Here is a 24,245-nt window from a genome sequence, read left to right as displayed (position 1 = left end):
GGCTGATATTTACATCAATTATTTAGGTAAATGAGAAAAATATAATTTGCATAATAATTTGGAACAGGGTGTAGGAACAGGTAATCAGGACGGCAGCTAAATACGAAAGTATGCTTTATTTCCACATGAGTAAAAAACTGAGGAAGGCGCCCAGGCGATGCACGTCATCACATATATTTGCATACGACGCCATCACGTAGTTGTTCGAAGCTCAGGTTCCCGGAAGAACTCCCTACAGTGCTGACACCTTGGAAAAAAACGCTAGTGCTAGCCGCGGCTTTGACAGACTGTACAACTGTGGGGTTTGAACTTCAATAAAGGTATAAAGAGCTGTATCACTTACAACAACAACAAACAAACTCGTTTTCCTGGCACTATAGGGTCATTAGGTTCCCCACCCCGCTGGGAAGAACGGGTTAAAACCCCTTCAGCCACTTACCTTTCTCCAGTGCTGGGCTCCCTCGGCCCTGGGGAACTCTCCTCCCTCTGCCGACGTACGCTCCGAATGCGCATGTGCAGCAAGAGCCACACGCGCATTCAAACTGCCCATAGGAAAGCATTACTCAATGCGATCCTATGGACGTCCAGCGTTTTCTCACTGTGATTTAAACAGTGAGAATCGCGGAAGCGCCTCTAGCGGCTGTCAGTGAGACAGCCACTAGAGGCTGGATTAACCCTCAGTGAAACATAGCAGTTTCAGATTTTCAGCTGCAGGGTTAAAACTAGAGGGATCTGGCACCCAGACCACTTCATTGAGCTAAAGTGGTCTGGGTGCCTATAGTGGTCCTTTAACTCATGTGGAAATAAAGCACACTTTGGTATTCAGTTGCCGTCATGGTTGCCTGCCAATATCCAGTCCTGTACCGAGGACCAAAGGCAGAAATGTTAGAGCAGACTTTTACTGCTCTCTCCTTGTGAATCTTATTTAATCCATTTATTTACTATTTTATACTATACTGTATTACACTATATTTTTTTTCCCTTTTTTTCTCTTTTACGTTCCTACATATCCCTGGAAGGACTATTGTGATACTCCAATTTTAGGAGATTATTAGTAAGTTTCTCTAGTTGATTTATCACTTAATGCACTTGTGAATTTGCACACTTATTTAATTTATTGATTTTGTATTGCTGGCACTATATTGTACATTGCACTGACACTGTTCACTGTTTTCACAGTTTTAGCAATAATGTTTACATAATTAGTGCAGTTTGAGAAAAGCAATAAAAAGCTGTACTGGTTACAGCGCTTGAGGGTCTGGAACGGACCTCTAGGTATAGGGGATTGTTTTTTTTTTTTTGGTTTGTCTATGTGCTTTATGTCAATAGCTATGTGTTTCTCATTATGGTGAGTATGAAGAGCATTTCAGTCGGGGGAGACAGGGGAGAGAGAGCAAACAATTTTATGATCCAATATGTTGAAATTTGCATCTTTAAATGTGAGAGGATTGAATTCTCCTCAAAAGAGAGTAATACTTTTAAACTTAAAAAAAAAAAAAAAGAAAAAAAAAGAAAATCTAGATGTATGCGGAGTGCAAGAAACCCACTGGCGAGCAGGGGGAAAAGCACTATTCAAATCTAAAGATTATCAATATATATTTTCCTCTTCTATGGCCAATAAGAAAAAAAAGAGTGTTGACTATTGTATCCACCAAAGCTGCTTTTAGGTTGATTTATCAAGAAATAGATAAAGAACGGAGGTATCATTTTTATTGGGGTAAATAATAACCATACATACACAATTGCCAATGTGTAGGCTCCTAACCAATCCCCTAATAGATACTTCCAAAAACTATTTAATAAAGTTGAGAGGATTAGGCAGGGTTGGATTATATATTTTGGAGATTTTAACACACTGGTAGATCCAGCTATGGATAGTAATAGCCTTAAAGGAAAAGGAGCCAAATGTTTTTACTAGTAATCAAAGTGGGAACTTTGGCGATATTCTTAGAAAAGATTTTTTGTATGATCTCTGGTGGGTTTGGCACCCTCACTAAAGGGACTTTACTTGTTTTTCTAGCTCACATAAAGTCTACTCAAGGATTGATTACTTTATCGCAGAAGCAGACACAGCAAAAATAATTAAAAAGACTTATTATGACTATACCTTGGTCTGATCATAATGCTCTGATAATGATAATCAAGGATGACTATAACAGAGACAGATAAAGTTGGAGACTTAACGATAGACTTGTCTCTAAGGAACAAAATATAGCCCTAATTAAAGAATTAACAGAGTATTTTTTTAACGAGAACTTAAGCGATGAAACCCCCATAGACACGATTTGGTGCACATATAAATGCACAATAAGAGGTCATTTCATTATATTAGGCTACCAGGAAAAAAAAAAAAAACTTTAGGAACCTGGCAGATCTATATGCAGAGTTGGACAAATTGGAGAAACAAATAAAATCTAACTTTCTATTGATACTGGCCAAAAATTGAAAAAGGTTAAAGAGGAAATTAACGACGCATTGATCCAAAAGGTGAATTTCTCTTTAGAGAAATTGAAAAGCACCTGGTATTATAAAGGAAACAAGGCGGACAAACTTTTGACTAGTAGACTAAAAAACGAAAAAGCTAGAAAAGACAGTTTCTAAGATTATACAGGGTAATGACACCATTCTTGTCCCATCTAAGATAGTACAGGTATTCCAAGAATTAGAGTGATATAATTTGCCAGAAAGACATGCCCCGATAAATATTGTGGGATTCTTAAATAAATATCAGATCCCTTAAGTGTCCCAGGATCAATTAATCCAGTTGAATAAACCTCTCATCAGATGAGGTGCTTAGTGCAATAGAAAAACTTAAAAATTGCCAATTCTCCTGGCCCTGATAGCTTTAGTAACCAATTTTACAAAGTCATGGAGTGGCAACCTAGTGAGAACTCTTACTTTTAAAAGCTTACATTGTACCTATTCCTAAACATAACAACAACCCAGAGATAATAGCAAATTATAGACCTATCTCTTCTGAACACAGATATAAAATTATATTCTACAGTAATTGCTTCAAGATAGAGTAATATAATCTCTACAATTATACACAGGTAGGGTTTGTGGCAACTAGATCTTCAGCTTATAATATCAGAAGAATGGTGGATGTTATGGATCTGGCTTCTAAAGAAGGAGTGTCCCTCCTGGCTCTGTCCTTGGACACCGAGAAGGTTTTTGACAGAGTCAGGTGGCACTTTCTTGATGCAAACTTCCTTTAAGTCCGGCCGGACACCGGAAACTGAAATTTAAGTTCCTGTACTACGGTGCGCGCTGTTCTGCCGACCCACGCTACAATACAGGTAAGTAACTAAGTGACACTATGGAACAAGGGGAAGGGGGGGCAATATAGGAGGGAAAGATCACTATGGGACAAGGGGAAGGGGGGGGCACTATGGGATGAGGGGAGGGGGGGGAGAACACTATTGGACAAGGGGAGGAAGGAAGAACACTATGGGATGAGGGGAGGGGGACACACTATGGGATGAGGGGAGGCGGGGGAACACTATGGGATGAGGGGAGGGGGGAAGAACACTATGGAATGAGGGGAGGGGGGAAGAACACTATGGGATGAGGGGAGGGGGACACACTCTATGGGATGAGGGGAGGGGGGACACACTATGGGATGAGGGGAGGGGGGACACACTATGGGATGAGGGGAGGGGGGACACTATTGGACGAGGGGACGGGGGAAGAACACTATGGGATGAGGGGAGGGGGAACAACACTATGGAATGAGGGGAGGAGAACACTATTGGACAAGGGGAGGGGGGTTAAAGAACACTACTGGACAAGGGGAGGGGGGTTAAAGAACACTACTGGACAAGGGAAGGGGGGTTAAAGAACACTACTGGACAAGGGGAGGGGGGTTAAAGAACACTACTGGACAAGGGGAGGGGGGTTAAAGAGCACTACTGGATAAGGGGACGGGGTTAAAGAACACTATTGGACAAGGGGAGGGGGGTTAAATAACACTATTGAACAAGGGGAGGGGGCTAAATAACACTATTGAAGAAGGGGATGGGGGTTAAAGAACACTATGGGACAGTGGAGGGAGGGTTAAAGAACACTATGGGACAGGGGAGGGGGATTAAAAATCCCTATGGGACAGGGGAGGGGGATTAAAAATCCCTATGGGACAGGGGAGGGGGGTTAAAGATCATTATGGGACAGGAGAGGGGAGTCGGTGGTAAGGAACACTATGGGACAGGGGAGGGGGGGTGTTAAGAAACACTATGGGACAGTTTGTTCAGAATATCTTTTTTATGGGTTTCCTCCTCTAAAAACTAGGTGTGTCTTATGGTGTGGTGCGTCTTATGGAGCGAAAAATATGGAATATATATATATATATATATATATATATATATATATATATATATATATATATAAAAAAAAAGGAAAAAACCTTGCACTCCAACTCACATTTGTTTGAAGACCCGGTGCTCGATTGCACTAATTGATATCCGTAAGAAAAAATCAGCACTCCCAGGATTTACACGAAAAAAAGAAATTTAGTCTTTATTCCAGAGGAACTTTCATCAGGACAGAATACAGATACACATACAAACAATCTGGTTTAAATAAGAATAGCAATCATGTAAACTCACGGTTCAGATGTGTTAAAGATCAATCAACCTATCCGTCGAGCGTCTGGGCGGGTGCAGGATGCTTCCGTGTTTCTAATCGCGCGCTCAGCTTACTTCCTGGTTCCCCGCGTCCTCCATCGCTATGGAGACGTCGGGCGCATGCGCGTTTACTTCCGGATTCATTTCTGCATCAGCCCTTCGCTCGGCGGTAGGATTTAAACAGAATCAGATAAAAAACATCACGGGAAGCTGCTACCTCCATCTAAAGAAAAGCAATATCAATACAACTAGTAATTAATAGTTACAAAATGAAAATATGTGATAGACTGTTCAGGGTCATACAGTGTGATGAATTCTTGCAATGTGAAAGAATCACTTTATCCTTGTTGAAACTCAAGTATTGTGAAATATAATCAGATATTCTCATCAATTAATCTAATCAAAGGAAGGTGATCTACCCCCACTAATAAGGGAGTCACTATAGAATGTGATGTGGTGTGTGACACTAGGTTCTTATTATATCCATCTACATGTGTTATACTTTATAATCCAATGTAATGCAGTCAATATATTAAACTGTGGAGGGTGTTAATGCATCCTCAAGTGAAGTGCTACTGTGTGCTCTTAAAAAGTGTAAAACAATGTGCAAAACTGACTATTCATTATGTCCTAATATAGCATTGCTGATTACTCCTATGTGTAAGCTAAATCTATACGTCCGGGATGCCAATCTTATATATAAAGGGGAGACTTTGTTATAGAAAGATTCTCCTCAACTGCCTTCTCTATATGCCCTTTGCCCATTCTTTGGGGAGCACGAGTAGGTGAGAATCCCAGTTGAGGAGAATCTTTCTATAACAAAGTCTCCCCTTTATATATAAGATTGGCATCCCGGACGTATAGATTTAGCTTACACATAGGAGTAATCAGCAATGCTATATTAGGACATAATGAATAGTCAGTTTTGCACATTGTTTTACACTTTTTAAGAGCACACAGTAGCACTTCACTTGAGGATGCATTAACACCCTCCACAGTTTAATACAGTGGTAGTCAACCTTTTTCTACCTACCGCCCACTAATGCATCTTTTTGGTTGAAAAAATTTCCTTACCGCCCACCAGTTTTCGCGCAAATGCAGAATATTTTTAAGAAAGGGGGGTGTTTTTTAAAAAAAATAAATGTACGTACATTTATCTTTTTATTTCTACTTAATGCAGGTTTATAAGGTTTTTAACTTTATAACGTTTAATGAGAAAACAATAAAGTAAATTGAAATTACCTTTACTAGTGATTAATGAGATCCTTGAGGTTGATGCTGCGAGACTAAATATTTGATATCTGGTTCGATTTTCGTAAGGAACAAACAAAGGTCTCTTTCAGTGATATTCAGACGACTTCTCTGTTTGCGCATAATATGATTTCTCATTTGTGCGTCAGCTCATCTCCTCTCCCTCCTCAATTCCCTTCCCCACCTTTTATTCCCCTTTTTTTCTATTTTTTAACCGTCCTTATAGCAATGCCCAGTAGGAAGGCTGAGCTAGGTAGCCCACTTACTATAGTCCACTATAACATACAGACACACACACAGGACACACACACAAAGACACAGACAGGCACACATACAAAGACACAGACAGGCACACATACACACACACACACGTATGTGTGCCTGTCTATGTCTTTGTATGTGTGTCCTGTGTGTGTGTGCCCTGTGTGTGTGTGTGTCCTGTGTGTGTGTCCTGTGTGTGTGTCTTGTGTGTGTGTCTTGTGTGTGTGCCTTGTGTGTGTGTGTCCTGTGTGTGTGTGTCTGTATGTGTGTGTGTCTGTATGTTATAGTGGACTATAGTAAGTGGGCTACCTAGCTCAGCCTTCCTACTGGGCATTGCTATAAGGATGGTTAAAAAATAGAAAAAAGGGGAAAAAAAGGTGGGGAGGGGAATTGAGGAGGGAGAGGAGATGAGCTGACGCACAAATGAGAAATCATATTATGCGCAAACAGAGAAGTCGTCTGAATATCACTGAAAGAGACCTTCGTTTGTTCCTTACGAAAATCGAACCAGATATCAAATATTTAGTCTCGCAGCATATACATACAAACTAACAGGCACACATACAAACAGACATGCACACACACATAAGACATACATAGACACACACACATGCAGACACACACATACAAAGACAAGACACACATACATGCAGACAGACACATACACACACACACAAGACACATACAGACACACATACGACACACACAAGACATACATACAGACACAGACAGGCACATATACAGACACACAAGACACACATACATACACACACAAAGACACAGACAGGCACACATACACACAAGACACATACATACAAACAGACACACAGACATGCACACACACATGCAGACACAAGACACACATACAATGACACATACATACAAAGACAAGACACACATACATACAGACACACACACAAATATATACACAGACAGACACATACACACACACAAGACATACATACAAAGACACATACAGACACACACACATATATACACAGACAGACACACACAAGACATACATACAAAGACAAGACACACATACATACAGAGACACACACACACATATATACACAGACAGACACATACACACACAAGACATACATACAAAGACACACACACATACACAGACAGACACATACACACACAAGACATACATACAAAGACACATACAGACAGACACACACAAGACATACCTACAAAGACACACACACACATTATATTTAAGTCACCCTCCTGTTTCCTACCTTTAAGGTGCAGGAGGGTGACTTTCCCTGGGGTCCAGTGGTGGCTCAGGTGGATGGGAGTCAGAGTTCCCACTCTGACTCCCTGCTGATCCTCCCGTGCGGCTCTCAGTTTTAGCTGGGAGGAGTGACCGGGGAATCACTTCCTCCCAGCTCTGTGATGTCATCACAGGGGGCCCGGTCGCGCTGTTAAAGCGCCCAGCGCTGACCGGGCCCCCTTACAATCCGCATCCATCGGGTGGCCCTGACAGCATGGGCCACCCGATGGACACTTTGGAAGGCGGCCCCGGCGGTTTACCGGGCGGGCCGGAGCCGCAAATGGTCACGGCGGTACCCAGTCGCACGGGTACCGCCGGCTCGCACCCGCCCGCCCGATCAACCTGGAAATCCCTACCGCCCACCTGGAATCCTGAAACGCCCACTAGTGGGCGGTAGGGACCAGGTTGACGAACCATGGTTTAATATATTGACTGCATTACATTGGATTATAAAGTATAACACATGTAGATGGATATAATAAGAACCTAGTGTCACACACCACATCACATTCTATAGTGACTCCCTTATTAGTGGGGGTAGATCACCTTCCTTTGATTAGATTAATTGATGAGAATATCTGATTATATTTCACAATACTTGAGTTTCAACAAGGATAAAGTGATTCTTTCACATTGCAAGAATTCATCACACTGTATGACCCTGAAGAGTCTATCACATATTTTCATTTTGTAACTATTAATTACTAGTTGTATTGATATTGCTTTTCTTTAGATGGAGGTAGCAGCTTCCCGTGATGTTTTTTATCTGATTCTGTTTAAATCCTACCGCCGAGCGAAGGGCTGATGCAGAAATGAATCCGGAAGTAAACGCGCATGCGCCCGACGTCTCCATAGCGATGGAGGACGCGGGGAACCAGGAAGTAAGCTGAGCGCGCGATTAGAAACACGGAAGCATCCTGCACCCGCCCAGACGCTCGACGGATAGGTTGATTGATCTTTAACACATCTGAACCGTGAGTTTACATGATTGCTATTCTTATTTAAACCAGATTGTTTGTATGTGTATCTGTATTCTGTCCTGATGAAAGTTCCCCAGTGGAACTGAAACGTCGACCTCTGGAATAAAGACTAAATTTATTTTTTTCGTGTAAATCCTGGGAGTGCTGATTTTTTCTTACGGATATATATATATATATATATATATATATATATATATATATATATATATATATATATATATATGTAACAACCAGATACAATTAGTATCTTGTAATACCTTTTTTAATGGACTAACATAATTTTTAATGACAAGCTTTCGGGAGAACCTCCCTTTCTCAAGTCTTAAGTATTTATGAACAAGATGACACATAGAATTCAAAGTTGAGTTGTGATATAAGGGTTAAAGCGACATGAGTGCAGATAAGACAGCTTTGATAGAACATAGACACCATTCTTGCAGAGAGGGTCCTAAATATCTTAAGAAAAGATCACAGAGTAAGGGGGGAGAGAGAGAAAAGCGAACAGTGCAGATGATGGTGCTAGAAGGGGGGGGTGTTAATATAAAGAGAGCATGAATTCCCACCCAAGAATTACAGGATATTCATGAAGGCCTATATTCAGCATACACAGACACACATACACACTCATGAACATATACATATACACAAGTAGTGCATATGTACAAATATACACAAGAACATACACACTATACACAAGCATCTTGTAAATCGAAAAAAAAAAAATCACCCAGTCATTACTCTGGACTAACAGACACGTATTTGTACCCAGTGGGGTTGAGAGACCTGCTCAATGAGCTTACATGCTAGAGGGTATGGGGAATAGTGACACCAAAAGTAAGGGAAGGGTAGAAAAGTAGGTTGCTAGGACAGTTTTTACATGGGGCTTAGTGTTTTGTTTTGATGACAGTTGCAGGAGAGTAATTGGAATGCTTCTAAGACAACTATGCTGGATTAGACATCTGGAAAATAAAATCAGCACTCTATAGTAGTATACACTGGCCCTTGGCATAATGGACAGGAGAAAAAAAAAGAGGGAGGCCGTATGGGGAGCTGGACCCATTTCTGGTCCATCTATCCCTGAGAAATCCACAATCACCATCCAGAAACAGCTGCAGAGGAGCCCTAACAACAATTTGTGCTGACCCATCAGCCTCATAATGGAAAAAAAATATCCATCCTATTCCTATAAGGGACAACTATTGGTGGTTTTGGGGGCTCTTATCTAATGTAGGAAGGACACCAGCAGGGTGGGATGAAGCATTTACATTTATTTGGCACCCATATATGAGCACTGCTGAGAACGCAATAGGGAAAAGAGGTTTGTAAAATACTACATTACTCCTACTGAAATCAGCGAGAGGTCTCAGAGACTTAGATGGTTTTCAAAAGTGAGAGTATGTATAATGGAACTCAAATTAGCAATATACCCAATGTATTCTTTAAAGAAAAACAACAAAATATCAAGGCCAACAGTAATTAGTCCAGTGGGATAAATCACAGAACTACCATATAAAAAAGTATTTACTTGTGGAAATGTTCATCTGTCTCTTCCAGATGCAGCAATATCTCTTCAGCACATTCAGCAGATGGAGCACCTGCCAGTCTTTCCTTTACACTCTGTAGCAACTGTCTGACCATGGACTGAAGCAAAGCTTCATCCTCCAGCGTTAAACCAGACATGATGACCAATGATGAAAGGCTTCCTTCTTGATAGGTTTAGTGTTTCTAAGCAAAAAAAAAAAAAAAAGTGAATACATTTAGATTAAATATCCACAATCATTATAATATAATAATAATAATAATAATAATAATAAATAATAATGAAAAAATTATTTATTTTCATTAAAAAATGAAAGATTTAGACTGAAATAGCTAAGCTATGATTTTAGCCAAGTTTTATTCGAAATCAGCACTTTCTGCAATTTGGTTTACAATTCACTATAATTTAAAGGGACACTATAGTCACCAGAACAACTACAGTGTAATGTAGTTGTTCTAGTGTTTGTAGCAGGGTTGGTCAACCTCCGGCACTCCAGATGTTATGGACTACATCTATAAGGCTCATACAGCCATAATGCAGGCAAACCATCAAGGGAGATGTAGTCCTCAACATCTGGAGTGCCGAAGGTTGCCTACCACTGGTCTATAGCTTGTCCCTGCAGGCTTTTGCTGTAAACACTGCCTTCATTGCAACCTAGGAACATCTCCAGTGGCCACTCCTAAAACGGCCACTAGAGGTGCTACCTGGGTTAGGACTGCACAGTGTGCATGCTCTGCATGGAGACGTAGAACTTTCCCCATAGAGATGCATTGATTAAATGCATTTCAATGAGGAGATGCAGACTTTTTGGTTTTGCTCTGACCCGACTCCACCCCACCTTGTAGTGGAATGGGGAACTCAAATATACTTTTATTGCTTTTTGTTCGGCTGTCCGAATGCCCCAGTTTGTTTACTGACCCCCCTCAATGTGTGACCCCTTGTTCGCACCTTTTAATTACCGACCACCCCTGGCTGTTAACCACAAATTGGGTATTAGTTCAAGTGCTTTCCCTGTGTGGCCGCCGTTCGTATAACACAATGCACATGTTAAAAAAAAAAAAGCCCTGTACTTTTGACTTAGAAACCTGTAAAAGACTACCGCAATTGACCGACCATTAGCAATGATTTCATGGAACTGTTTTGGGCATAGTCGGTCAAAATGATGACTTCCGTGAAAATTCCAATTCCCTAAACCGATCTGGGTGATTTTTTGGATATGTTGGTCACCCAGATCGGGACTATTAGGGGATGTAATTTTTGTGTTGTTTTTTTTTTTCTTTTTTTTTAAATGTGTTTTAAAAAGGTATTTTGGGTTTTTTGTAATATTGTTAGTGATGTCCCAAACAGTTCGCTGGCGAACATAGCTTGTTCGTGGCGAACGCGGCGGGCAAACATATGCGATGGTCGGTCCGCCCCCTATTCGTCATCATTGAGTAAACTTTGACTCTGAACCTCACAGTCAGCAGACACATTCCAGCCAATCAGCAGCAGTCCCTCCCACCTCCATGACGAATAGAGGGCGGACCGAACATCGCATATGTTCGCCCGCCGCGAACAAGCTATGTTCGCTGGCGAACAGTTCCCGGCGAACTGTTGGGGACATAACTAAATATTGTATGTTTTTCTGTGCCTGGAGATAATTGAGTTATTTCAGTTCTCTCAGGCACAGGGGAGGAATTTGGAACTGATAACTAGTCCCCTCTCAGGTCTTAGACCTTAAATTAATACTTTTGGATAAGCATTGGGAAGGATATGGATGAGGATAAACGTTTAAAAATGATTTAATATTATGAAAAACATTGTAATATTTATATTCATTGTATAGGAGTGTGATAGCGTGACATTTTTGATTATTTAACATGTTGAACAAAAACATTTTAAACGTTTATCTAAATATACAGTATTAAACTGATGCCTTATTTTTTTTTTTTTATATATTTTTGTTTCATATACACATTCTACAGTGCTGTGAAAATGTCAAGACTCACAGTCATTCACTAAAATCTGACCTGTACCACATTCAAGTCAGAATTGTAAAATGAGGCTCAAAAAGCCCAGTTGGAACATCTTTGCAAATCAGATCTTTTTTTTTTTTTCTCCCCAATTTTGCAATTTGGATTTTAATCCTGTCCAATCCAGAGTTTACTGGAACACTGCAGACATAAAGCACTTCAGCTAAAACTCTAAGACAGAACATTAAGTACCTTTTCACTATATAGAAGAACGGGGGGAGAGAGAGAGAGAAAAAGGAAACATAGCAAGCCTGAAGAGCTGTGTATATAATTTAGGCAACTGGTTTCTATGGAGACAGGGGGTGGGACTAGTTGAAATACATACACAGCGTATTTTATCCCCAAGGAATCTTCTAACGAATATTTAAATCTTACACCGAGAACTCACAGAGAAAGAAATTACAGAGTGGATAAATTTAATAAATCTATGGGAATCTGTTTTGGGGTGTCACTCAGGCTGTAAAGGCCCGGTCAGGGAGCACAGCCGAACTTACCATGACCCTGTACTAAGGATGGTGCCCTTATTCCACATTAACAAGATGCCGGATCCTCTCAGTGCTCCTGGTAACAGTAACTAGTAACCACACAAACTGTATTGCATCCCCCGGGAGCTATGACAGGGGATGTGATACAGACAGGGGGGCAGGGCTGGAAACATGTAAAGTCATACATGATTGACGCGCAAACCGCCAATCAGCAGCCAGGCCGTGCGCATGTGCAGATCGGCGCTCGTCAGAGCTGTTAAAATGGCGCCGCGTGTGTAGAGAAGTAGCATTACGTATCCGGGGATGCAGAGTGAAACGTCTGAATGTATCGGAATTAATGGCAGGGTTCTTGGACATGTTAAATTGTGTCCCATAGAACTTGTTCCGCCTGCCATAGTGGGAGAGGGGAAATCCGCTTTATTATTTCAGGGGGGGGGGGGGGGGGGGAACAAAAAAAGAAACGTGTGAGAGAGGGAGTTCAGGCAATACTAGTGTGATTGCTCTTCACGTTACAGACAGCGAACTAGCAGTGTGCTTTGCTGCACATGCAGGCATTTATTCACCAAGTGTGCAATGCAGCAGGAGATAATGAGAAGCATTTTATCTATTTCTCTCATAGACAATTTTAAAGGGATTTAAAACAAACAAAAAAAAAACTGAATATAAAGTCCTATGATTTATTTATTAAATCCCTGAACCCCTTAAATTGTTAATAGTTGAGGCTAATTGAAAAGTTTATATATATATTAACCCCTTAAAGACAGCTTCAAAAGCTTGTCTTGTACGTAAGGACCCAAGACATTTTCACATTTTTTGCTGTTTGCGTTCAACTGCAATTTGCATTTTACTATTTTATTGCACCGACATATTATATACTGTTTTTTAAAGGACAAAAAGGGCTTTAAATTGATGTAATATATACATATATAAATGCTTATTTATTATAAAAAAATGCCCAAAAATGTAAAAATATTGTTTTTTTTTCTTCAGTTTTTGCAATAATAATGTGTGCACAATTAGTGCAGGTTAAGGAAAGTAATTAAAAATACATTAATTTAGTTGTTCTGATTTGCAGAATATATAATGTGTCTGGGATTTTCAGTTTTTTTTGGTAGTTACAGGTCACAAAACACAAGGAGTAAAATAAACTTTTAATGTGGAGCGATTTCAGAATTTGGTATGTTTGTCTTCTAAGCTTAATAGCCATAAAAGAAAACAAAATTGCCACACAAAAGTATATATTTATATGAAGCAGACATCACAGGCTATTTAACTAACATTATTTTGACACTTTTAACATAGCCATTTCACCGCTAATCCCTGCTAAATATTGGACAAAAATTTAGTTTTTTTTTTTTTTGACACAAAATTATAACAAACAACTTCTCATGTGTATTTCGTAAAGTTAGTGTGTGCTATTCCTGTACAAAACCTAATTTTGTGTTCAGCTACATTTGCTGAGTACAACGATACCCCTATTGTATGTCTTTGGCACTATTTCGTGAAGCTATAGCGCCATATAGGAGACCTGTCTGTTTCGGTATTTACTGTAGAATTTTGAGAGACGGATTTGATGGGCCTATGTTTCAATTTGGGCCACTATAGCAGTTTGACTGTTGGAAAAAACCCACAAAGGCCTACTATTTGTAAAAGTAGACACTCCAGGGTATCTCATATGGTGCATATTGTGCCTTAACATGCCCCCATTTTTTCACCAATGTATGTCAAAGTTTGTGGTAAAAAATAATTTGGGGCATTTTTTACATCCGCATTACATTTTTGCTAGGCATTGTGTATATTTGACATGTGCCACCATGACCAAAGCCACAATATTATGCTCAGCTAAGTCTTCTGAGTAAAATAACACCCCCATTGTATGTCTTTGGCACTATTTCGTGAAGCTACAGCGCCATATAGGAGACCTGTCCATTTCGGTATTTACAGTAGAATTTTGAGAGACGGATTTGATGGGCCTATGTTTCAATTTGGGCCACTATAGCAGTTTGACGGTTCGAAAAACCCCCACAAAGGCCTACCATTTGTAAAAGTAGACACTCCAGGGTATTTCAAAGGGCATATTTTAACCCTTTCAGGACCGCTGACGGTTCAGGACCGTCAGCGGTAAAACGTGCGTTTGGACCGCTGACGGTCCTGAACCGTCATAACGGTTTTGGGCAATTTACCTGATCGCCGTCGGTCCCACGGCGGCGATCAGTGCTCCACCCGGTCCAGGGGGGTTGCCTGTCTGCCCGGGCAGTCCCCCCTCGGCAGATCAGGACCCCACGGCCATGTGATCACTCGATCACATGACCGCAATAGGTGTCTGTGTATCTGCCTGCAGGGGGACTGTCTGTGCTGACAGGCAGTCTCCCTGCAAGTGAAAAATCAAAAAAATAAAGTTAAAAAAAATCAGTGTAAAAAAAAAAAAAAAATAATGTGTGTATATATATATATATGATATATATATACATGTATTATATCTATATATAATATATGTATCATATATATAATGTCATATTAAGTGTATTTTTATATTTATATATACGTATATTAATATAAAAATACACTTATATTTAAATTACACACGAATATATACAATATATATATAATTGCTATATATATGGTATATATATTATTATAAAATACAAATAATATGTTAATAAAAATAAATAACAAAAAATAAAAATAATTTTTAATAATTATAAATAAATATTTATATATGCAATTTTATTCTAACAGTATTTTGATATATATATATATATATATATATATATTTATATCAAAATATACTTAGAATGTAATGATATATATATCTATGTATAAATAAATAAAAACAATACGAAATATACATATGTCCATATACATAATTACATAAATAATTTCATAAATATACACGTAGACGTCAAATATATAAATATGTATATATATTAAAATTCTACATGTGTATTTATGTAATATTTTTACCTAATTAAGTAATTTTAATGATTGCAATTTGAGGGACCTGCCTGCCAACCCAGGCCGAAAGTCCAGATAATTTAATTTGCTAGCACTGTGTTTAACCCTGTAACTTTCTATGACACCCTAAAACCTGTACATGGGGGTACTGTTTTACTCGGGAGACTTCGCTGAACACAAATATTAGTGTTTCAAAACAGTAAAACATATCACAGCAATGATATTGTCAGTGAAAGTGAAGTTTTTTGCATTTTTCACACACAAACAGCACTTTCACTGAGGATATTATTGCTGTGATACATTTTACTGTTCTGATACACTAATATTTGTGTTCAGCGAAGTATCCTGGATATAACAGTACCCCACATGTAGAGGTTTTATAGTGTTTGTGAAAGTTACAGGGTCAAATATAAGGCTTGATTTTCCTTTTTTTTTTTTATTGAAATTTGTCGGATTGGTTAGGTTGCCTTTGAGAGCGTATGGTAGCCAAGGAATGAGAATTAGCCCCATGATGGCATACCATTTGCAAAAGAAGACAACCCAAGGTATTGCAAATGGGGTATGTTCAGCCTTTTTTAGTAGCCACTTAGTCACAAACACCGGCCAAAGTTAGCGTTTCTTGCATTTTTAACACACAAACAAATATAAATGCTTTGGCCAGTGTTTGTGAGCAAGTGGCTACTAAAAAAAACTGGACATACCCAATTTTGAATACCCTGGGTTGTCTACTTTAAAAAAATATGTACATGTTAGGTGTGTTTCGGGGATTTATGACAGATAACGGTGTTACAAGGTCACTATTGATACATTTAAAATATATATATATTGAAACAGCAATTTCCTACTTGTATTTATAGGCCTATAACTTGCAAAAAAAAAGCAATAAAGCATGTAAACACTGGGTGTTTTTAAACTCGGGACAAAATTTTGACTCTATTTAGCAGTTTTTTTCATTAGCTTTTGTAGATAAGTAAAAGATTTTTCAAGTAAAAGTCCAAAAACATGTTTTTTTTTTAATTTTTCACCATATTTTATTATTTTTTTTTAAATACAATATTGGACATAATACAAATAATGGTATGTAAAGAAAGCCCCTTTTGTCCTGAAAAAAAACAATATATAACTTGTATGGGAACCGTAAATGAGAGAGCGGAAAATTACAGCTAAACACAAACACCACAAAAGTGTTAAAACTGCTCTGGTCCTTAACGTACAAACATCGCAAAAACAGGCCGGTCCTGAAGGGGTTAAACCCTAGCGTAGGATCACTTTTTGTGCTAGTTTGTACCAAGTCTAGTAGCAATTAGCATTTTTTCTGCCTTTTTGACACACACTTGGAGATGTTACTGTATATTTTGCAATCCTTATGTGTGCTATGGCAGTATAACACCTATTATGTTGCTCAGCTATGTCGTCTTAGTACAACAATACCCCCATGTGTACCTTTTTCAGGGATATGGGGATGTTGAAGGGGCACATTGGAGACTAAGCCATATCAGTTTTTTTTTCAAACTTTGAATTTTGACGCTGGGTCCATGTGCAATTTTAGAGCCTCTTAGCAGGCTGATACTTCAAACCACGCCACAAAGGCCTACCATTTGTAAAAGTAGACACGCCGGGGTCTTTCAAAGGGCATATTTTAAACCCTAGCGTAGGATAATTTTTTTGCTAGTTTGTACCAAGTCTAGTAGCAATTAGCATTTTTTCTGCCTTTTTGACACACACTTGGAGATGATACTGTATATTTTGCAATCCTTATGTGTGCTATGGCAGTATAACACCTATTATGTTGCTCAGCTATGTCGTCTTAGTACAACAATACCCCCGTGTGTACCTTTTTCAGGGATATGGGGATGTTGAAGGGGCACATTGGAGACTAGACCATATCAGTTTTTTTCAATCTTTGACGCTGGGTCCATGTGCAATTTTAGAGCATCTTAGCAGACTGATAATTCAAACCACCCCACAAAGGCCTACCATTTTTTAAAGAAGATATTAATCACTGTATTAACCTGCATCAAACTCTGGGGCACTGCCTGTCTGCTGATAGAATTCATAACTTCCTAAGCATTTTTTTTACTTTTTACACAAGAACTTTAACTAAATAATGTTATTAAAAAAAATTTCTATTTTTTTAAAAAATCTTTTCACCCCTAGCGTAACAATAAACTCCCCAACTTCCTATGAATTACCACGCACCCTAATTAACTAACTAAAATTAGAAAAATAAAAATAATCAGTCAGAGGTAAGAATTTTAGTAGCCTCCTTGGCTACTAAAGCAACTTTAAAATGGAACTTTAAAATGGACTTTAAAATGGAAGAACTAAATAATAACAAAAAATAAATAAAAATATATTTATACAATGTGCAACTTATTCTCCCTGGGTGTGAAACTCTTTCAAACAGTTGCAAATGCAAAGGCCGGGCTGAGAGGGGCAATCGGGGCAATAAAAGCTGGTTTCCGTCCTTACGCACCTCTGATAGCACAACCTGCACCTTTTCTGGGGTGTCTTCTTTTTGGGGGTTGGTGGTATCCGGAAACAGAAGTGACCTGTCGCAACCATTCTGCTGCTAGGCCCAGCTGATGGTTCCCCACTGTGGCACTCAGTGAGCAGCCCAGAAATAAGCTGAAACTGGAAATCCAGAAACGTGGATTTAAGGTCAGCATTTGCCTTTTTGTACATAATCAAGGGATTGTGAGTCGCCATTTGCATAAGGTAAATGCCAAGCTTTTTGTACCATGCCCTGGTCTTCCTCAGTATTAAATAGGGTTGCAGCAGTTGGTCGGACAGGTCAACTCCCCCCATGTGCTTGTTATACTGCCTAATGCAGACTGGCACCCGTCTAATTTCTAGTCTGCCACGAACTGCGGCTCTTCGAGTGTGCTCCGTATGCATAGATGTTCGCATGAACACCTCCTTCTTATCTTTGAATTTGAGAGCCAGCAGTTCGTCCTGGCAGAGAGCAGCCGTTTCCCCCCTCTTCAGCTTTTTTTGTGCCAGGGCTTTTGGGAAACCGACACGTGTCTTTCGGATAGTGCCGCAGGCCACAGTTTCAAAGCAATAAAGCATCCTAAGAAGAGGGATGCTATTATAGTAATTGTCTATAAATAAATGATACCCCTTATTTAGCAATGGGTTAATTAAATCCCATACAATTTTTCCACTCGTCCCAATGAAATCCGGGCAACCTGGGGGATCCAAGTGGCTGTCTTTACCTTCGTACACACGGAAGGTGTAAACATACCCACTGGCACTTTCACAAAGTTTATACAACTTTATCCCATACCGGGATCTTTTGGCCGGGATATATTGTTTAAACCCCAGTCTGCCCTTATATTTCATAAGAGACTCGTCTACACAAATATTTTTTTGTGGGGTGTACAATGAGCCAAACTGTCTGTTGAAGTGGGAAATAAGGGGGCGAAGCTTATAGAGCTGATCGTATTGAGGATTATCTCTTGGGGGGCACTTTTTAATAATGCCCATTAGCATTGTTAGTGCCCAATTTTTTTTTAATTCTGGCACACTTGTCGGGTACCAACTCCCTTGCCTGGCGATGAGACTCTGATCATTAAGTGTCAGGTACTGCACAGCATAAAGGTTGGTCTGGGTGACTATTTCCCCTAAAATATCATCCCCCAAGAATAGCTGCATGAAATCCAGTGCACTGTAGTTGGTGACGTCCAACTGAATTCCAGGACTGCCAGTAAACAGTGGGATTTCAGGTGTGAAATCATTTAAGGGTTCCCAGTCACCAGCGTCACGAGCCAGGTCAGGGGACTCGGCGCTTACAACAGAGGGCCCTGCAGTATCTGGCACAGTCTCATCACCACTCTCAGAGGCAGTGTCTGTGGCGTCAGTCGGCTGCTAGTATATCATAAGCCTCCTCAGCAGTGTACCTTCTAGACATTATGAAGGTATAACTTTAACAATTTTTTTTTCAAACTGTTTTATTTTTGTAAACTTTTTTTATCCTTTTTTTATCTTTTCTTTTTTTTTAGTTTTTTTTTTCTTTTAAAAACTTTTCAGAACTTTTCTAAACTTTTCGTCTCTAACTAGCCTAACACTCAATTTCCCAAATTCCCAAAGTCCACCCACTCCAGCTTACTAAGGAATTAACGTTAAATTAATTAAATAACAAAATAAATAAAATTAACCCCTAAGGGTTAAAAAAAATCAAAATTAACCCTTGAGGGTAGAAAAAAAATTAGATCACAGTTAAATACTGTGATCAGTAAACTGATCACTGCAGGCAGTGGTCAAAAGGGCGGGGAAAGGGTTAAAACTGTTTTAAAAGTTATATAATTACTTTTAAAACACAGATACAGTTAAATCTAAAATGACACACAATGTTGCAGCACCGATCCGTCTCTCTCCACTTCTCAAACCACACAGAGGTGGAGGGAGGAGGATCAGGAATCCAAGCAGCACTGTGATCGCTGTGACTGGCTGTCACAGCGATCACATGTGCTGGGACAGCTCTATTGGCGGTTGCTGGTCTGCCTCTGACATCGAGGCACCCAGCAACAGCATTAACCCCACGATCGCGGCGATCTGGCGTTAACGTTAGTAAATGACGGAGATTTTCCGTCATCGGTCTTTTACGCACGGACAAGCTTGACGGAAAATCTCCGTCATCGGTCGCGAAGGGGTTAAACAATACTTCAAACCCTACAGATGAAGACAATTGTTCAACTTTTAGAACCAACAAAAAACCTTTAATTTGTGTCATTTGTTTATTCAACCAGAAGTTGAATATGAATTAAATATTAAAAATAAAAAAAATACTTTTTATTTCAATAAAAACTGCACCTTGTTGTATAATATGTTCTCAAAGGTGGGGTATTTTTATGTAGCCACATTATCACAACTTTGGTGTTGTTGGGCTTGACATAAACTGGCACAGGGTATCCAGAAATCAGAGTAGTTGTTATAACATGCCAACAAGTGGTAGACAATTAGTAAATTAGGCAAGCTGAAGTCTGGAATACCGGGTATCAGAGTAACCAACAAATCATGAAAGTATAAGGGAGTATGTAAATGTATAGCTAGAAATCTCTAGACACTTTAAAAATAACACTCCTGGTCTAAAAGGAAACTGAGAACTGATAATTTTGTAAACAGCAGCAACTTGCTCCAAGAATAGGACAATAGATGAGTAAACCAAATAGTCAGCAATGTTGTACTTCTGCCCAACATCATCTGCCAGCCTACCTGATGCTGCGTGTGTATGTATATATAAACACCCCACCCCCATGGAGTTGTGGTGAGAAAAAAAGTGTGGATGGAAACCCCTTCTACCATAAGTAAGTGGATCGTTAATACATTGCTGAACACAAATACAAACACCAGTCAAGCCATAAGACTTGCTTTTCCCACAGAAATCTCACTTTAACAGTGCTCTCACTACTGCAAGGGATTCTGGGTAGACGTATGCAAATAAGCTCAACAAAGAACCACGTTTTTGCATCAAAATTCCACTTTATACATGGATTCCTTGGAGTATGTGTCTGCTGTATACAGCTTTGAACACAACTCAGGAAGAGGAGCAAAGCCAGTATATATACTGGCTTATGATGTTCTGACCTATTTCTGATTTACTTGCTTTTTGATTTGTCTTGTTTTTTGACCATCCCTGTCTTCTGCATACTGTGACTTTTTAAATATTCTGAATTCACTGTCTACTGGAATCCTGACCTCTGTTTTGTCGTTTTTCCTAGTTGGATTACACCTTACTGTGTCTTTCTCTCTTGTTAAGCCCAGCAATTCTAAGGTCTGGAAATACTTCTCTCTATCCTTTTTGTCTACTTCTCTAGTTAGGAATCTGCTTACTTGATTGTCCTGACACAAATAAGATTAATTCCTGCCCCAGATAATCCTCTCTCAACAAGTATAACTGGTAGAGGGAAACTTAGTACAGGGAACTGAAGTGCAATCTAATTCAGCTAACAAATTAAAATGTAACCACTTGAAGCATAACGTTCATGGAGGCGTGGTGGGTAATGGAGTAAATATTTTTCCATTCGTTGTTTGATATAGTGCAATTGAGGTATTTGGACCATGCCCTGGTGTATTCAGGAAGAGAAGGGGTTTAAGAATTGTTGTGGGATTTTTTTCATTATATATTTTTTTTAAATATTAAGTGAGGTAAAGGAGGTTACATAAATGATGCACTTACCAATATTTATTTAATATTTTAAAACTCTAGTAAAAAGTAGAATAAAACAATAAATTCAGGATAATGGTACATTCACAAGGCGTTTCACTTCAAGGTTTTCTGACCCCCTTCCCAAGACTAACACCACCTCTATTTTAGTAAATCCTTGTCCTACCTTTAGCAGCAGCAATTGATCAAATGGTAAAACTACAGGAGTTATTGCTAACTGCCAGTGCTAACCCCCTCCTATTTCTTATAGAAACCCTAAAAAAAGAACTTGAAATAGCGGACGTCCATCTATCTATTATCAAAAGATAAAAAAAAGCATGCCAGGGTGTTTTAAATTCGGTATTTTTATGTAGCCACATTATCACAACCTTGGTGTGGTTGGGCTTGACGTAAACCGGGACAAGACAGATTCAGAAAAAGTAGTTACATCTGAGCTAAACACGTAGACTAAGACCCCCCCACCACTACCTTGCGGGAACTGCATTTTGCCTGGCTCATGAAGAGCTTGAGGGAGAGATAGTAGAGAAGAATCAGGATTCCTCTGGGAGCAGTCCACCTTCTATTCCTCTCCACTTTCTCAAATAGCCCTTGCTAGTGATAACTTCAACCACCAGTAGACCACCACAACTTTTCTCTTAAATCTGTTCGTAGTAGAACTATTCTCCCTACTTGTTCCAGGTCCACTGCTTCTTGCAGTGGTACAGTTACCACCAGTGTAAATGTTGTCAACAATTACCACCACTGATACTGCTAGACACAGTGCAGAGGCTACTGTGCTAGCTTCCAGTGGTCACACTCATGATGCTGCTCATCATCCACACACAGCATCCCGACAGAGGCAAATGTGTGGCACCTCAGCAAAGTTTGGGACCAATTTTTAAAGTGTTGGAGATGGGTGCTTTGCAAACGGCCCACCTTGTTAGTAGGAAGTTAGTAGGGGGAGAGTATCAGGATGAGCCATCACCTCAGCAGTCCTCAAAAGGCTGCTATTGAGGGAAGAGGCAGAAAGTTGTTGGGCAGGAAGCATAACTACTAATACTACTACCATCGGCTCTGTAGAGGTTCATCTAGGTGTGACAGGGGAGGAGTGGCAGAGCCAAGAGCTACTAATATTGACGGCCTGAACAAATGTTTTTTTTTTTTTTGTTTGTTTCTTCCCTAAAAACACCTTAGACACAATCGGGTAATTCCTAAATCCTGACTGGCTTGGAAACTACGGCCGTGCACTATGAAACTCTACTTTGGATATGCTGGAGAGGATTTCAGAACAGCAGAGGGCAAGCAATAGTGTGCCATCAGACTAGTACGTTGGTATAGGGTCTCCACTGGATAGAGCCTATTAAACAGTTATCGCTCAGCTAGTGGCAGTCCTTAAAGCATTCAGGAATGAGACTGAAAATTTAAGCCTGAGCACGACCAATCTTAGACTGGTAATTGTAACGGATCAACTGGCACCCCAACTGGGTACCTCCGTTAAAGGATGCTCCTAGCGTTTCCTGAGGACTCCAAGCACTCTGGCAGACACCACAATCACCAAACCGGAGAAGCATATGAATACTCTCAAGCATATGAATGCTGTATACAGCCGAATAGGAAAAAACATGCAAATAGGTTTACACTCCTAGCAGTCAAACTGGAACAGCATACAATAAATCCTCCCCCAATAATGAGTCGACGCTTCACTTTGAGGGTTAAACAGGAACTCTGGTGCTGGCACACCAAGCCTGGCTTTTATTACAAAAAGGTACAAACAGAACACACCCAGGGGGAGGTTGAAAATAACCAATTACATACATGGTACAACCCCCACGTCTCCTCGCCTCAGATAAACATATAACATAATTAGAGCATACACATTTTTACCCAAGTTCTGGATGTACCCCAAACACAGGGGTACTCTTATTCAGGGGGACAACATATCCAAAAATCAGTTCATTCGGATAAACGGTTCGGGAGTTATAGGGTTCCAAAGATTTGACCGACCGCACAGACCAACTAGCCGAAAACAGTTCCATAAGTTTTGGCCTTGCGCCCGGTCCTCGTTCGTACGATGAAAAGGGATGAAATGCGTGCCATCCAGTCGAATCTCGGTGGTCGCTAGACTCCCCATAGCAAATTAAGTATAACTACCGAACGGCCGGTTGTTCGGTAGTTCCAGCACGAAGTTATGGGTGTATGGAGGTCTCAGCGGTGTTCGCCTATTTGCGGATCCGTTTTTAGTTCCATGCGTTCACAGGCAAACACTGCTGTTCGTGCGCAAGATGGGCGCGAACACGTGTAAGTCCCGAAATGGCGGCCACCCAGACACTGAGACAAAGGGAATGATTAAAACGACACGAACGGTTTTTACAGTTAACCGCAAGGTAATTGACGAAAGTCATAGTGGTCCTCGTTTGTTTGATGAACACGTGGCAGTCGCCATTTTAAAACCGCCGAACGCTCAGCAGTGGAAAGACAACAATCCTCTGGAACTATTTTCGGACACTTATTCCGCCACCCAACGCTGATAAGTACCGAGTCCTCGTTCATACGGTTAATATCTCCCGAACATGTTAATCACCTTGCCGTTCGGGACTTTCTTTTCACCCAAGACATACCGACCCCAGGTAACTACAATTATGGAACTCTCTTCGGATTGAATTGCATGAACAACTGGTGAACTTAAACTTAACTCGACGATATTGAGAA

At 39.9% G+C, this 24,245-nt stretch overlaps 1 protein-coding gene across 2 annotated transcripts in view; it reads right to left on the bottom strand.

Annotated features, from left to right (window-relative positions):
- TBC1D32 (TBC1 domain family member 32) overlaps positions 1-12,581 on the bottom strand; it is a 333,094-nt gene extending 320,513 nt beyond the window's left edge. For both annotated transcript variants that reach the window (XM_063443466.1, XM_063443467.1), the window contains exons 1-2: positions 12,443-12,581; positions 9,922-10,121 (exon numbers count right to left, since the gene is read on the bottom strand). In XM_063443466.1, coding sequence (XP_063299536.1) covers positions 9,922-10,076 — 155 coding nt within the window. In that variant the 5' untranslated portion in view covers positions 10,077-10,121; positions 12,443-12,581. The remainder of the gene's footprint in view (positions 1-9,921; positions 10,122-12,442) is intronic.
- Between the last annotated feature and the right edge of the window lie 11,664 nt (positions 12,582-24,245).

Source organism: Pelobates fuscus, chromosome 2 (genome assembly GCF_036172605.1).
Source record: "Pelobates fuscus isolate aPelFus1 chromosome 2, aPelFus1.pri, whole genome shotgun sequence".
NCBI lineage: Eukaryota > Metazoa > Chordata > Amphibia > Anura > Pelobatidae > Pelobates > Pelobates fuscus.
This window is presented reverse-complemented; position numbering and strand designations above follow the sequence as displayed.